Source organism: Rhincodon typus, chromosome 15, assembly GCF_021869965.1.
Source record: "Rhincodon typus isolate 14 chromosome 15, sRhiTyp1.1, whole genome shotgun sequence".
Taxonomy (NCBI): Eukaryota; Metazoa; Chordata; class Chondrichthyes; order Orectolobiformes; family Rhincodontidae; genus Rhincodon; species Rhincodon typus.
In genome coordinates this window covers 29,366,133-29,383,591 of record NC_063346.1, presented here as the reverse complement: position 1 = coordinate 29,383,591, position 17,459 = coordinate 29,366,133, and the positions used below count along the sequence as shown (strand labels likewise).

At 40.3% G+C, this 17,459-nt stretch overlaps 1 protein-coding gene across 1 annotated transcript in view; it reads right to left on the bottom strand.

Annotated features, from left to right (window-relative positions):
* The window catches only part of LOC109911733 (adaptor related protein complex 1 subunit gamma 1), a 54,742-nt gene extending 37,580 nt beyond the window's left edge, over positions 1 to 17,162 (bottom strand). The window contains exons 1-4 of the mRNA XM_048605977.1: positions 16,989 to 17,162; positions 8,972 to 9,211; positions 6,084 to 6,137; positions 1,147 to 1,350 (exon numbers count right to left, since the gene is read on the bottom strand). Of these exons, the coding sequence (XP_048461934.1) occupies positions 1,147 to 1,347 (201 nt within the window). The 5' untranslated portion in view covers positions 1,348 to 1,350; positions 6,084 to 6,137; positions 8,972 to 9,211; positions 16,989 to 17,162. The remainder of the gene's footprint in view (positions 1 to 1,146; positions 1,351 to 6,083; positions 6,138 to 8,971; positions 9,212 to 16,988) is intronic.
* Between the last annotated feature and the right edge of the window lie 297 nt (positions 17,163 to 17,459).

The window sequence follows — 17,459 nt, the reverse complement described above, 5'->3', positions numbered from 1 at the left end:
CAAACTTAAGTGCTACCTTCATTTTTTTTGGTAAGTTAGGACAGACCACTTGTGAGAAAGCATAGGGAGAGGAGTCAATGACTTCCTGTTTAGATTTACTTTTGCTTCTGCTTCAAGTCAAATCAAATCTGTGTCCTGATATACAATACCACACAGGTAAACCTGCACCATTTAGAAATAACAATACCCGTATAAATTGAATTTGGGCATGCCTGGAAGATCAATAAGTCATTTCAAAAACAAAAAGGATTAAAACAACAACAAAAGCTAAAGGCACAAATGCTAGAGATGAGTTTCAAATCATTTCTAGGATATTTGGATAGTGTCAAAAATCTACTCAAGTCAAACTCAGCTTAAAAAAAGGGCTATGAATAATTCAAGAAAAAGAATAGAATTTAAGGGGTAATGTCTCACAGACATACACTAAGCTCACATAATTTCAGGATATATTATGACTTACTCCCCTTTTGCACAATTAAAGGTACATTGTCAATGTGCCAAAACATTCTGTCTGTAACGTGGAGCCACACCTGAAGCCAACCAGTTTTCATTAACTAGTACAGCACCATTGTTTCTAGTTTATTTGCCAAATCAACTTAAATCTGTGACCTCTAATCATCAACCATCCCACCAATGGAAGCAGTTTCACTTCACCTGTCTACACTTCATAATTTTAAATACCTCTAGCAAATCTCTTCTTTGCCTTCTTTGTTAACTGACTTAGCGCGTGTCCACTGATCTTGATAAACTTGTGCACAAACACCTTTGTTTTACTGCTCTGGCATCCCCTTTCAAATAGTACCAGTTAGGTTGGATTGCCTCCTCTCTTTCCTACCAAATGCATCAACTCACTCCTGTCCCAAATTTCATTTGCCATGAGTCTGCCCACTCCACCAATCTGTTATTAAGTAGCAAACCAGAACTATGGGCATTTTTCTTCCATAAACACACAGGAATATAATTAATTTTAATAGTGCCACAGTTACTCAGTCAACATTAGCTAACTCAATATATGCCAGATATCAAATATGAAGCCTCTTTGGACTGGGCTGCTCATCTAATCAACAACTAATTTAATGTGCATTGACATCTTCTTAAAAAGAAGTTTCCACAAAATAAATGGCAAATATAACATTAGCAGTTTACCTGACCAAAGTGTGCAGGATAACCTAACATGTGCATGTACAGTAGTTTTGCCACATTTCGACAGCGGTAAGTATTATCTTCTTCCCTGAATGAAGATCGAATTGAAGCACATTCCTTCTGTATCATCTCACGCTCCTCAGCTTGGGTCCTGGCTGTCCGGATAGTCCGGATTAGCTCCCGCAGTCTGATAGGGGCTGGCATCCTCTAGAGTTGAGAAAAAAAATCAAAATATCCTCAAACAAGATCCTGATGACCTTCATGGCTAGTTTTTTAAAACTCAATGATTTTAGACAGATAGATAAATTATGTTATTTTAACAGTGCAGCATAGCCATATGCCACACACTTCCATGAGCTTAAAGACAAACGTTGATGTAATGCCAAGAAGGCTCAATATAACAGAAGTGCTTCAAGGATGCAGAATTTATAAACTGAAAACAAAGCAAGATATAGCACTTTTCATTTGTTTGATCTCGTAACGACTTAACTGAACAAAGCAATACTATAAATACAGCATTAATTAAAAGAATGAACTGCAGATACTAGAAATCTGAAAAACAAATTTTGCTGGAGAAACTCAGCTAGTCTGGTGGTGTCTGTGGAGAGAGTGCAGAGTTAAATGTTTTGGGTCCAGTAGCCCTTCAGCTCTGGAGTGTAATTTCAGTTCTTGCTTTAACTGTTGCTTCTGTGAAACATTATGCCTAAATGATACATCTGAATTTCCAACGAATTTCAATGCACACCAAAACCTTGTGCAAGCCGCAAACCACAAAAATCAATGCAACAGTTAGGAAGGAGGAAAGCGCACACCTTTCTTATTGAAGTATAAAGACTTCAAAATGATTTCAAGCCATCTAGTCAGAATTCATGCACATTGGGCACAGTAAGTTTAAGAACACTGCTTCCTGTTGCACACCATTGATCAGATCCTGCCAACTTAAAATTAACCCATTTACGTCCACCCTCTACTTCCTATTAGCCAACTAACTGTCCTCCATCCAAACAAATGTGTTGTTGCCTAGACAATGAGCTCTTATTTTGCACAGCAACATTTGGTGTGTTATGTTACCTATGGGCAATCCACCCAGCCTGCACATCTTTGGACTGTGGGAGGAAACCAGAGCACCCGGAGGAAACCCACAGAGAGTTGGGGAGAATGTGCAAACGCCACACAGACAGACAGTCACCTGAGGGTGGAACTGAACCCAGGTCCTTGGCGCTGTGACGCAGCAGTGCTAACCACTGTGCCACCATGCCGCCCCTTCGGAGAAAATAGCTCCAAATTCGTTTCATTCTCGATGACTATCAATGAAACACTGGGCCAGAATTTTTGACAAATTCTGTAATTACATCTGGAGAGTTCACAAACATACAGCTTTACATAGAACTTTTTCCAGGAAAAAGAAAGTCCTTTGAAAGGACTAGAAATCCCGCAAATGCCTTGTATAGAAGCATACTGCAATAAAGGTTATAATTTGACTGCAAATGTTTTGTGGGTCTCTTCTAGTAAAATCAAAATAAGTTAAGTTATTAGGCTACATCAAGGAAAGGTCTGTTTTTGATCAGATTCCACAGAGGGAAACAGTACCAAAGATCACAAAATTAGATTGATTTCAGTTATATGAAATCAAAATTAACTGATGGAGCTCAGAGGATAAGTGTTGTAAGAAAGAGAATACTACAAGTGGAGCCACGTGAAGTACCTACTTTGGGATCTCTTACTACCTTCATAAACGGTGTAGAGGTAGAAGTCACAATAAGAACCTCAGCACCTTTCGTGTAATGAAACACTTCAAGACTTCACTAGATAATTAAGTTTAACGCTCAGCCTCATAATTCTATTTTCAGGAAGATGACTAAAAACCTTAGTAAAGGAGGTAGGTTTTAAAGGAGCAACTTAGAGTGGAAAGCGGTAGAAATAATAAAAGGTTTGCAGGGGAGTCTAGAGCTTATAGTTTTACTAGCTAAAAACCATGGCCACCAAAGGCAAAACAATTAATGTTTGGGATGGTCAAGAGACCAGAATTACAGACAAAAGTTGTGGAGCTTGAAGAGTCCAGATTTAGGGAAAAATCAAGGCTATCAAGGGGACCAAAAGCCAGCAACAGGACTTTAAACTCAAGGTTTTGCTCCTCAAAACCAGATCAGATCAATGAATAAGTGCAGGATGGTGGTCAACAGAACTTAGTACGAGCAAGAACACTTGCAGAGTTTTTGGATAAACTCAGGTTTAGAAAGGGTAGAAATAATCCTGCCTCTGGGCCAGAAGGTCAGAGTTCAAGTCCTATTTGGCCCAGAGGTGTGTCACAACTGGTCATTTTTGTAAACTTCCTCTGGACCACCTCCAAGGCCAGCACATCCTCCTTTAGTCACAGGGTCCAAAACTGCTCACAATATTCCAAAAGCAGTCTGACCAGATCCTTATACAGCCTGAGCAGTACATCTCTGCTCTTGTAATCTAGATCTCTTGAAATGAATGACAATGTTGCATTTACCTTAACCTGCCAACTCCTTCTGTTCATTCTTAATGAAATCTGGAGCTTGGTCTCAAGTCCTTTTGTGCTTCAGATTTCCGATTTAGAAAATCAGCCTGTGCGTCTAATCTTCTGACCAAAATGCATTACTTCACACTTTCCCACACTGTATTCCAACTGCTACTTCTTTGCTCATTCTCCTAGCCTGCCCAAGTCCTTTTTCAGCCTTCCCACTTCCTGAACACTACTTATCCCTCTACCTATCGAGTCACCTGCAAACTTAACAACAATGCCCTCAGTCCCTTCGTTACTGCACAACATGGTCCCAACACTGACCCCTGCAGAACTCTACTGGTCACCAGCTACAATGCTGAGAAAGGCCACTTTAACCCCACACTCTGCCTTCTGCTAATCAGCCAATACTCTATCCATGCCTGTACCTTGCCTCAAACCGCATGGGTTCTTATTTATTTAACAGCCTGCTGTGCGTCACCTTGGCAAAAGCCTTCTGGAATTCAAAACAGATTGCATCCACTGGCTCTCCTTTGTCTAACTTGCACAGTATGTCCTCAAAGAATTCTAACTGATTTGTCAGGTATGACGTCTCTTTGACAAAGCCATGTTGACTCAGTCCTATTCTACTATGCAATTCCATTACTCTGCAATCTCATTCTTAATAATACAGAATCTAAAATCTTAACAACTGAGGTCAGGTCTTAACAACTAACTTCTGCTGCCCTCCCTTCTTAAGGATGGGGGTGTTCAAAACGAAAGGGCATAGTTTAAAGGTGAAAGAGGAAAGGAAACCAAAAAGTAACATTTTCACTGAGAGGGTGGTACATGTACGAAATGATCGGCCAGAAGAAGTGGAGGAGGCAGGTATACATTTAAAAAGCATCTGGATGAGTAGATGATTAGGAAGGGTTTAAGAGGGATGTGAGCCAAATACTGGCAAACCAAACTAGATCAGATAAGAGATAACAGTGTGGAGCTGGAGGAGCATGACAGGCCAGGCAGCATCAGGGGAGCAGGAAAATCGGCGTTTTGGGTCAGGACCCGATTAGATCGGATTAGGATGTCTGGTCAACACAGACAAGTTCGACCAAACAGTCTGTTTCTGTGCTGTATGATTCTATGACTCTATGGTGCATGCTAACGAAGATCAATCATTAAGATCAATTGGCAACACAGTCATAGGGAAAGTAGATGGTTGGGAATCTAAAGATTGCTTCCAATAATCACTAACGTACTTACCTAACAAACATCAATATCAAGTATTGAAAGCTCAAATTGAATCAACAGCGACAGCTTACCAAAGGAAAACAATTCCAGGTTTTTACTATCCCTTGCAAGAAAAGTTTTGTCCCAGAATCACCTAGCACCGACATTATGATTTATTGGTTCTTGATTCATCCACTAGAGGAAACTATTTCTTTGTATCTATCTTATCAAATCTTTCAATAGCTTGAACAGATCTCCCAAGCTTCAAAACTCAAGCAGTCTTCATAATTTAACGCTTTAAACCCCCTATCAGGAAACCATGCAGCTACCAGGATGGCAGAAAAGAAATACAGAAGCCACTGTCAGTTTTCATCTCGTGATTCCTGTGAAAGCTTGAAGAATGTCTCAACCTTCTCAATTAAAAGCTGTATTAAAAGTATCACCTAAAGAACCAGAAAGAAGCAGAACTTCAAGTTCTCAAAACCAGTATTTGTGCACTTCAAAAGAACATCATATGCCATACCAAGATCATTTCAAACACAATTGCTTCAAAATGTAACAAGTAATTTCTGTGGCAGAATATTTCAGAAACAGTGTGAAAATCTTATGATTGTCACAGATTCTCAAATCACTACCTGCAGAAATATTGACAAGATTATTGGGTTGCAAAGCCTTTGAGACAATAACATGACATTCATCAATTTTACTGCACTCTTGCGGCTGATACCACAAACATTCAACGAGGCATCACTGCATAGGCATAGTTAGTCAAATCTCACTTGGAAGATTTGCTTTTAAACCAAATAACCTCACTATAGCAAGCCTATGGCAATCAAAAATATTTGTCCTAATGAATAGATCATTTAAATGAATTGCTCATCCTTTAACATAGTCGAGACTCTCTCAATACTCAACTTCTTACAAATATTTCAGCAGATATCTGGATCTTCCGCTTTTAAATTATGTAATCCAACTAAAATATTTCCAGCGTACAATCTTCGATCAATTGTACCATTAGACTTTAGCAGTTTTAGCTTTAAACATTTTGGTTAAAAACAAACTGGTATTTATCTTTCACAACCTTAGAACACCCAAAAACAGAACAACCAATTAACTGCTGTTGTACAGCAGTTTTTGTTTGCAGGGAAACCTTAGCAGCTCAGAATTGAGTATCTGAGACATGTGAATTTGCAGCAAAAAAAAAAAAAAAAAAAAGTGTATTCAAACACAACTGGTAGCTTACTGATCACGAATATTCCTCTCACAATCTCAGTACCTTCGTGCCAGGGAATGGAACCTGGTCAAATACAGAAGTAGAATACAGGGCATGATTAACAACAATGAGATGCCAACTTGAAGTTACTAAATGCATCCAAAACAGAAACGGTACGCAATAGTCAGTGATCTTATGGCCTACTTATCACATATAATCATGAACATGAATAATAAATCAAAGGAACAAGTAGTGATGGCTCCATCAGCATCCTCAAATGATAAGGATCCCAGCAATTTAACGCAAAGACAAGGCTGAAACATTTGCAACCATCTTCAACCAGAGGAGCAGAGTGGATGGATCATCTTGGCTGGAGATCCTCAGCATTAGAGATGCAAGCCTTCAACAGATGAAGGCGCTGGATACAGCTAAGGCTGTAGGCCCCAAGAACATTCCAGCTGTAGTACTGAAAACTTGTGTTCCAGTTTAACTGCACCCTAGCTGAGCTGCTGCTGTACAGCCACAACACTGACCAACATTTCAACAAAGTGGAAAATTATCCAGGTATGTACTTTTTATTGAATTTTTTCATGCTTTTTCCTCAAACATATCTATTTAATGTGCCTTTTTTGCCACAGTTTCTGAGTATAGGAGTTGGGAGGTCATGTTGCGACTGTATAGGACATTGGGTTGCCTACTATTAGAATACTGCATGCAATTCTGGTCTACCTTCTATAGGAAAGATGTTGTGAAACTCGAAAGGGTTCAGAAAAGATTTACAAGGATGTTGCCAGGGTTGGAGGGTTTGAGCTCTAGGGAGAGGCTGAAAAGGCTGGAGCTATTTTACCTGGGACAGAGGCTGAGGGAAGACCTTATAGGAGGTTTATAAAATCATGAGGGGCACAGATAAGGTGAATAGTCAAAGTCTTTTCCCCAGGGGAAGGAGAGTCCAAAATTAGAGGACGTAAGTTTAAGGTGAGAGAGGAAAGATTTAAAAGGGACCTAATGGGCAGCTGTTTCACACAAAAAGTGTGTGCGGTGATTTCCTTTGAGGAAAGATTCAGTAGGTTGAGCTTATACTCATTGGATTATAGAACAACTGGGCATATTACTGAAACATAACATGTTCTTAGGAGGCACGAGAGGGTAGACACAGAGATTGCCTCTCCATGTGTGAAAGTCTCGGACAAGAGGGAATAATCTCAGAGTACGGGTCATCCATTTAAGACAGCGATGAGGAAGTTTTTTGACGGCTGTCAAGTCTGTCAATTCTTAACCACAGAGGGCTATTGCGTCTGTGCATTTAGGTATGTTTAATGCTGAAATGGACAATTTTTAATCAGTAAGGGAATCAACAGTTAAGGAGAAAATGACAGGAAAGCGGAGTTGAGGATTATCAGATCAGCTATAATCTTACTGAATAGTGGAGCAAACTTGTTGAGCTGAGTGACTTATGATCTTATGACCTTGTGGACGCTGCTGAATTGGATGATCTCATTGGAAGCATTCAGTATTATAGCTGTGTACTCGTCTTCTCCTAATTTCTTGATTGGGTTGGCCCTCAGCTTGAGCTTAGGCTTGAAATAAAGTTCAGCTTTGAGCTAACTAGCTGGAGGTCTCTACTGCAGTCACCCACTAGGTATGACTTGAGCATGCAAGACATAATTTATGTCACAGTGATGCAACAGGATAGAGTCTTGGGTGCCAGTATTTACAGGCAGGGATGTATCCTGGGGTCTTGAAGAAATTGTATTGTTGAAATGTGTTGATCACAGCCAGCTATTTGGCACTGAGTTTCAAGCACAGACCCTTGTATTGATTCAGTTTCCAGTGGTTTCTGAGTGTTCCCTTAAATGCCAGACTGTTGTAGTCAATTCTAGTGTTGGAAACATCAAAGCTGATAATTGTGTTCTTGGGATGGTCATTTTGAATGAGTTCCATGATTGATTTAGAACGTATCCACATCAGCAGGGTTTGCCTTCATGACTTGAGCATACACACACCAGTGCTGCATGCTGCTGGTCTTGTTAGGGGACACACAGGCAAAATTATGCATTCAGAATAGCCAATCAGTAGACTTGAAAGTTTGGTGGTAATAGTTTGAGATACTGTTCAGCTCCAGGTCTACTTGACGAGTAAACATTGCAGCCAGTATTGTGTTATCAGACTGCCTCTGTTCAAGAAGCAAACATCACTCGGAGTGAATATATCTGGTCTGACTAACTCTTGGGCTACAAGGGCAGGGCACTGCTGGAAGTGATGGACCGCCAAAGTCGACCATATTATAATAGACAAACTTCAAAATTTTTCTTTTCTCACCTTTTGGAGTGAGGTCTTTTTTTTGTCAGTTTGGTTTCATTAACAGATGCCCAGTGACCATTGCAGGCTAAGTGGATGGTGGGAAGATGAGCATCTGTTCAGGCCACTTTCTCCAAGTCCCTCTCCAACTAAGAAGCAAGCAGCAGACTTCTGCTTCAAAAGCTCTTCAAAGGCTGCTTGTTCACTCAGTATTGACCAGCTGACATTATCTCTAGGTCAGCAAAACGATCAATATCCTGAGCCACCTGCACGCAGGACTGGAACTGTGGCTCCGAGTGTCAACCTTACACCTGCTGTTTTTGCCCCTTTCCCACTGCTATAGGTCTTTTCGTGTTGCAGCTAAAATGGACTTTGTTTCACTCCTGCTCACACAAGGGAGTTTTGAGGTGGAACAGTTCCACAGCTAACACTACCCTCGAGCCTACAGCTCATGTCATGGCCAGTGAGCTATGAATCTTAATGGATTCAGGTGTCGCCCTTTACTTAGGTAGGTTGCTGACCAAGGCTCAAAATTAACTTTTCTTTCCTTCATACTTTATCCATGGCTGGTAAACAAACAAACATACAAACATAATCCATGGATATATGGCATGGCATACCTTTGGTCCAGAACATAATTGCTGTTTTGGCAATTTGAGACATTTGGAATCTTTTCATCCTGGTCTTGATTATCCTGATCAAGGAAGACATCCACAAGTGCTATCATTTTCATCTTTTCTCACCTCATTATGATTTGTCTGGCAACTGGTGAGCCAGAGTGTGGTGCTCAGAGCCGGCAAAGAGTTGGGTGCTGAAGAGGGCAGTGAATCCAGTCCACTCCAAAAACAGGCTGAAACTGACTAAAGGTACAAGGTTAACATCTCTATCTGAAGTTGACAGGTCATCAACACCAGAAAAGCATGGATTTAAGGGCAAAATGTTTTTTTAAAAACTTGATTAAAGGTTTTATTTAACGAGGTAACAGATGATTCACTAAAGAAATGCTGTTGATGTGTTGAATATAGGAGACCCAAGAGGCATTTGATGAAGTGCCACAAACCAGGCTTGAAAAGCAAGATAAAAGCAATAAACCAGAAAGGGAGAACAGCTGCTTTTTCGACAAAAGGAAAAATGCTACTATTTTCTTTCATCTATATTAATGAGTTAAGCATGGGTGTATGATTTAATAGGTTGCAAATGACAGTAAACTTGAAAGTATTGTAAACAGAGGGAGGAGGATAGTTATAAACCTCAAGAGAACATACATTAGTGGAATCAGCAGATATGCAGATTAAATTTAACGAGTGAAGTGACTCATTTTAGTGGGGAGAATGAGGTAAGGCAATATAAAATCAAGAATACAATTCTAAAAAGGGGTAGCAGAAGGACTGCAGGAATGTTTGTATCTAAAGGTATGTCTAAAAGAAACGTCTAAGGTAGTTGGGTGATGATCATTCAGAAAACAACAGCTTGGCCTCAACTGGAATATGTTTAACATCTAATATCTAATGCTGTATCTAATCTAGGCACCACACTTTAGGAACAATCTGAAGTTATTAGACAGGGTGCAGAAAAATTTTACAAGAATGGTTCCAAGGATTGGGATTTTCAATTAGAAGTAGAAGCAAGGTTTTATTTACTTTTTGATAGATTGTTCAGAACCGAAAGGTTGACAGGAAAACCTGCTCCTTGTTTGATGGCTAAGAACTAGAATTGATTCAAAGGTGGCTGACTAAAAAAACAATGGTGACAGGAGGAAAATGTTATGTAGTCAATGATTAGGATGTAGACTGCACTGCTGCTGTGGGCAGATTTAAAGCTTTGAAAGCAGAATTGCATATACCGAGAGGAAAAACTTCAGGGTTACAAGGATAAAGGTAGACACAATGGGAGAAACAGCGTCCTTTTAAGCTGTGTTTGATGACTGCATGACCTCAGTTCCAGGCCTATGAGGAAGGTGGTCCTCAGGTTAGTCCCCTACGCCCAACCACCTTGAGCTGTTTCATTCATGACCTTCATTCAACCATAATGTCAGAAATTGAGGTATTTGTTGATGCAGCGTTCAGTGTTATCCACAGCTCAGATACTGAAGCAGATCATACACAAATGTAGAAAGACCTTGTCAGAATTCAGACACTCAAGCTCAGATTGACAGGTGGCATCTATCATTTGTTCCAGAAAATGGCCATTTCAAAGAATCTCCCAACTCCCCTCAATGTTAACAGCATGAACATCGCTGAATCGCCTTCCAACAACATCTGGATAAACAAATATAGCCAGCCTCAAAACAACTACAATAAATGGCCAAAACAGAAATTCCTAGAGAATCTCAGTCTAGCAGCATCTGTGGAGTGAAACCAAATTTAACATTGAGTCCGGTGACTCAAGGCGAACAAGAGATAGATAGACAGCATTACTGATAGTAAGCAAGGGAAGAGGAGAAGTTAGATAGGTGATAACAAGGACTATTAGTAGTTGAAAATGGGATTCCATGCTGAAAGCAACCCATTTCAGGACAGGAACTGCAGTAACGGGCATGGAGGAGAGTGGTCAGATTCTGAAATTGGTAAACTCCATGCTGAATCCTAAAGGCTGTAAGGTACCCAAGCAGAAAATGAGATGTTGCCCCTCCAGCTTACATTGAGCTTTGCTAGAGCAATGCAGCAGGCTCAGGGCAGAAATGTTGGCACTTTGTCCCACTTTTCCCAGTTTCTCTGTTGCATGTTTAGATGATGCCAATTTCAACATTATGCCCTCAGACAATGTCTACCTTTCTTCTCAACTGAGGACTCCCTGTTATCGTGGTCGATGGCCCTGTAATTCTGCCCTCATCCCTTTTCTTCCCTCCCACAATAATGATGGTGTCTCCTTTGTCTTCACTTTCCACGTCACCAGCCTTCACATCCAACGGATCATAAAGCCGCCATTTTTGGCACTTTTAGCAGATGCCACCAAACACGCTCCCCTCCCTTTGTTTGTCAGCATTCTGCAGGTACCGTTCCCTCTGGGACACCCTGGTTCACTTGTCTTCGGCCAGAGTGTGGCGAATCTATGGAATTCATTGCCAGAGAGGTGTGGAGGTCAGGTCATTGAGTATATTTAAGACAGAGACAGATAGGTTCTTGATTGTCAAGAAGATCAAAGGTTATGGGGAGAAAGTGGCAGGATGGGGTTCAAAAACTTATCAGCCATGACTGAATGGCAGAGCAGACACTATGGGCCGAATGGCCTAATTTCTGCTCATATTTCTTATGGCCTTCAATTCCTAACATCTCCCCTCAGCTCAGCTCACCTCACCATCCAAGGCCCCAGACACACCTTCCAGGCAAAGCAGTAGTTTACGTGCACTTCCTTCAGTTTAGTCTGCATTGTGAGCACTGTTTACTGTAGTCTCTTCTATACTGGGGAGATAGGAAACAAGTGAGGGTTCACACGGCAGAACACCTACGTCCTGTCCATTAAAGAAAAATGGCCCTAGCTTCCAGTTGCCTACCAATTCAACATACCACCATGTTCCCATGCCAACATTTCTGTTTCAGGCCAGCTGCAGCACTTCCAAATCAATGCTGGCTGAAGGAACAGCATATCATCTATAGAAGCGCCTTACAGCCATCAGGACTCAACACTGTGATAAAAGCTACAAAAGAAAATTGAATTGATCTTAGAAGACTAAAAACCTGCTTTCACTTTAACAGAGACACTTGTAATTAATGAAATGCCTTATGTTTACTCTTTTGAGAAAAACCAGTATCTAGAATATAGATGCAGGGCTCCGAAATTCATCAAGTATTTGCCGTCTTCTAGGGAGAGCAATGTTCTTTCAAACGAAAGCAGTTAGTTACATAGCTGCCTTTTGCTTCAGTTTCAAGTTTTAACACATTGCAAATTTTAAATTTTAAATTTGCAAACGTACACAATTTGCTGACATCTAACTTTTATGATCCACACAAACTATACACGTAGCACATTTGTCTGTTTACAAAGCCCTGGATATCCTGCACAATTACAAACAGCAACAGAAGGATCATGGGGTTCAAGTCCATAGCTCCCTGAAAGTGGCTATGCAATTAGATAGGGTGGTAAAGGTGTATTGTGTGATTGCCTTTATTGGTTAGGAAATTGAGGGCAAGAGTCAGGATGTCATGTTGCAGCGTTATAAGACTTTGATTAGGCTACACTTACAGTACTGCGTTCAATTTTTGTCACCAAATTAAAGGAAGTATGTGGAGGCTTTGGAGAGGGTGCAGAAGAGCTTTATCAGGATGCTGCCTGGATACAGAGAACGAGCCATGAGAGGCTAGAAAAACTCAGGTTTTTTCTCTTGAGCGGCGGAGACTAAGGGTAGACTTGACAGAAGTTTGTAAAATTATGAGATGCATTGACAGGGTTGACGGTTAGAATCTTTCCCCCAGGGTTGAAATGTCTAATAGTAGAGGGCATGCATTTAAAGGAGAGAGAGGAAACATGAGGGGCAGTTTTTCATTTTTTTTATATACAGAGTGGTAAGAACTTGGAATGCATTGCCAGTAGTGGTGGTGGAGGCAAATACGATATGGGCATTTAAGGGACTTTTAGATAAGCACATGAATATGCAAGAATGGTGGGATAGGGACCAAGGGCAGACAAAAGGGATTAGTTTCATTTGACATCATGTTCAACACAACATCGTGGGCCAAAGTGCCTGTTCCTGTGCTGTACTGTGCTATCCTGCACAATTACAACAGCAACTTGCATTCACATTATAGCTGTTCCATAAAGTAAGGACAGCTTTGTTTACTTTCTATGGAGATGGACAATGAGCAAGTAGTGCATAAAATTAGATGGGTGAGGATGATAGCTAGAGCAAATACATCAAGAAGTTAGTCCTGAAAAACTTTGGGAGATGAAGTGATAGTAACAGTGCTTCCATAAGAAAATCTGATGAGGGTAGAAACAAAGGCTTGCAGCTTGAAAGTGGCAACGGCAAGAGTGGTTACTGATCACTATCTGGGATTAAGGAGGAAAATTTCATGTTGGTTTCCACATAATCTTCCAGTGATTGTGAATTTTGAAGGAAAACTGAACTATGAAACAAGGAAATGTTCATGGCCTTGGAGGTCAAAGTGGGTACGGTCTGTGATGATTGCACAATATTCAGTACCGTTTAAGAGTCCATATTCGAATGCAGCAAAATCTGTACAATATCCAGGCTTGGGCTGACAAATTCCAAGCAATATTTGTATTACACAAATGCCAGACATTGGCCATCTCAGACAAGAGAAATCTAACCACTGTCCTTGACATTCAACAACATTATTTCGATGAATCCCCACTAACATCTGCTGGTTACCACTGAGCAGAAACTGAACTAGTCATATCAATTCAGTAGCTAAAATAACAGTTTAGAGGCTAAGAATCCTGCAGCAAGTAACTCACCTGACTCCCCAAAATCAGCCCACCATCTGCAACACGCAAGTCAAGAGTCTGATGAAATACTCCCCACGAACATTAGAGAAACCTGTTACCATCCAGAGCAAAGCAACTCCCCTGACTGGCACCCCATCCACATCTTTCAATATTCACTCCCTTTATTCCAAAGTACAGTGACAGTAACATGCACCATTCATAAGATTCACTGCAGTAACTTATCAAGAGCCCTCTGATAGCACCTTCCAAACTCCCACCATTTAGAAGGACATGGGTAGCAAGCATATTGGAAGATCACTACTTGCAAGTTCCTCTAAGCCACATGCCATTCTGACCCGAAACTGCACTGCCATTCTTTCATGGTTACTACGTTAAAATCTCAGAGCTACTACTCTAAGTACAGTTCCTCCATTTCAGCTGACCATCACCTTCAGTAAGGTAATTAGGAATTAGCAATAAATCATTTTAAAAATTCTTAGGGTTAGGAGTGGATGCAATTTTTAAATTATGGTAACTATATTTGCACATCCCTCACATATTACTGTCCACTCTCTAAATATGTATCAATCATTTAATATTGGAGGTTAAAGGATCAAAGTTGATATAAGCAATATGTAAATGAAATTCATCCAGCTCAAATCAAATGTCATCCAAGTTCTAAAAGGTATACAATAATTATTTCAGCCAGTCAATCCACAGACTCCAAAGTGATGCTGAAAGCAATTAGTCTTAATTCTTTCAATTGCAAATTAGATAGACATTTGTCAAAACAGCATTTGATGATATATTAATTTGAGACATGGTAAGCTGTGCGCAGTGGACTTCAAAGGTTACTTTAGAACTTTGATTGGGCTTTTCTCAGGATATTTCTAAGTTTATTGTCAACTATAGTAATTGATAGAGAAATGTTATTTCAACAACTCCACTCGAGTCCTCTCACATTCAAAACAACTTTGAAGATTAGATTTGTCAGGTACTTTAAAGCCAGTGTCCATCTATATTTACTCCAGAAAGGAACTAAAAGGAAGGAATACAAGGTTATTCTTGGTTTAAAATTAGCATTCATGTCAAAATCACTCCACACCCTCAATGAGCCCAATACTATACTTCAGCAGTCCGAAAATTCGGCCAAGAAATGTAAATACTTTCATATCAGTGAAAGGCAAAATATTGCAGATTCTGGAAATCTGAAATAAACATAGAACACTGGAGAAATTCAGCAAACCTAGCAGCATTGGTGGAAAAAGAGACATTTAACGTTTCGAGTCTGAAATAACTCTTCAGAACATTTTTAGTTCTTTGAACAATTCTTTTCACTATTGGTCTCGAGCATTCCCAATTTCCACTGCCCCACCATGTCTATATAGACCCTGAATTTTGGTTTCCTGCTGACACTCTTTAACAACCTCTTTTTTAAGCAATCTGACACAGCATCTCCTTTTATGGTTTGATGTCAAATTTTGTCTGATTATACACCTGCAACACGTGGGATATTTTACCAGGCTAAAGGCTCTATATAACCATTAGTTGTTGCTGTCCTCAACTAGCGCTTACTGTCAAAGCTCATGAGTATTACAAAAGTGCTTCTATAAACATGGCACAGAAATCTGTGCATTGTTCAAGTTTTTCTCTAAGAATAAATTACAGCTTAAAGAGGAATATGGACCAAAGCTCCCTCAAAACATATGCAATATGATTCTTGATCAAATGTATAAGACACGAAAGGCAACTAGTTTTAATAATGTTTACCAAGTCCCTATATACATTAATATAACAATTTCTAGGTTATTCCACAATTCTGGATGCATTTTTTTCCCAATAACCTTTTCTTATGTAGTCACATTATAAATGGTCACTTGCCTCTATCAACACCTCTTTGCATATTTCTGAAGACCGTGCACAAACATCAGTGGAACTTATAATGCAAATATATTAAACTACTTGCTTTTATAAGAAATACTTAAATCAAACAATGTAATTCTTTGCTTGAAAACTGTATCGCTGATGCAATAATCAAACTGCAGCTTTTTTGTTTAAAATACACTACCAAAACATGTTCTTGGAGTGAGGGAAATCAGTTGAGCTCCACAAACCTGATCCCAAATAAATGAACTAATTTAGTATAACTCAGCATAAAATCAGCATTTTACACAGTTGGTGTTTATAAATACATAAATTATAGTTATTAATATTTTCAAATTCTGAATCCCTGTATTAATCAGTCAAATTAATAATAGTTGAATGTTAAACTGCCTAATGTTAGCACAAAATGCTGTTAGGCCATATCGACCACTTGTTTGTAATGAGCACGGTTTTACTTCAAAACATTTAAAGTATGTATAGTTCTGAAGTATTCACACGATCTTAAAACGTTTCATGGTCTCAGGATATCAGAGTGTTTACTTTTTGGAAAGCCGAAACTATCATAATCAGACAGAAGCTTTACTACAAAAGCATCACTATGAAAATCACTGTTGAGCAAACTGCAAATGCGTATAAATATACATTATACGAACATTCATGTTAATCGTTGGCACCGTATTCATTTCAATCACGACTTTCCAACGATAAAAACGCAATCAGCTTAGAGCAACATCCTCCAACACCAGATATTACAACCTGATTAATGAAATGACCCTGCCGTTAGTGAAACTTCAGAGATAACAATAAATCACAAAATAAAAGGCTAATTGTAATTATCGGACATATAACTCAATAGTATTAGAAATTATTACTTGGCTACACTTCAACAAGTTCCTAAACAACTCTGCTCCCATTTCCTATCGACACAATCCGCGAAGATGCAATGACCCAGAGAAGGAATCAGTTAACAGAGCGTCTATGTAAAACTCCTATCGCGTCATTAGTGAAGACCCGACACTGCTCTCACAAAATAGCTAGCTAACAGGAACGGAAGCTCTCAAACAACGACTGATAAAGGGAATACAACAACAAGGGAAACAGGAGACAGAGGGAAGGAGTGGAGGTAGCGACGGGGACAGCAGCACCAAGTGCTCAGGCTCAGGCTCCGGCTCCGGCTCCGGCTCAGGCTCCGGCTCCGGCTCCGGCCCCAGCCTCCCGGTAAGAAGACAACTACCACAGCGGGGAGGGGACAGAGGCGCATTACAATAGGGAAGAGAAGTACATAGTAACAGGCTAAAGCACAATACTACAACAAAGACAAAAGACTTCAGAGACGGATAAATCCTCGAGTGATTTCGAGCCACCTACCAGCCGATCGGAGCTCTCCGCACACAGACAGGGAGGAGAGGGGAGGGAAGGGTTAGGGGGTGGGGAGGGGAGAACCTGGTCACTTCAAAATGGCGGCGACTCCAGCCTCAGCACCTTCCACCCGGCGCGGAGCATCACGCTGACCTTTTCCTTCGGGGGAAAAGAAGGACTCTAACCGAAACATACACCATACGCGTATTTTTAACTGCTTTAAGGAAGAAACGAAACACAATTGTGTAAGTTGACCAATCTGGACAAAACCCCGTTTCATTTTGACGGCAAATATACCGAGTTGGCCACATGAGGAGGGTTTATTTGTTGTGTAAACCGCGGACGTGGTTGACATAGTGAAGGAGTGATGCGGGTTTACTCGTGGCAGTGGCTGATGACGTCATGACGGGCCCGGCGCAGACGCGAGATCACGTATCCTGGGTTGAAGGTCAATCTGATCACGTGTCTCGGTTGAAGGTC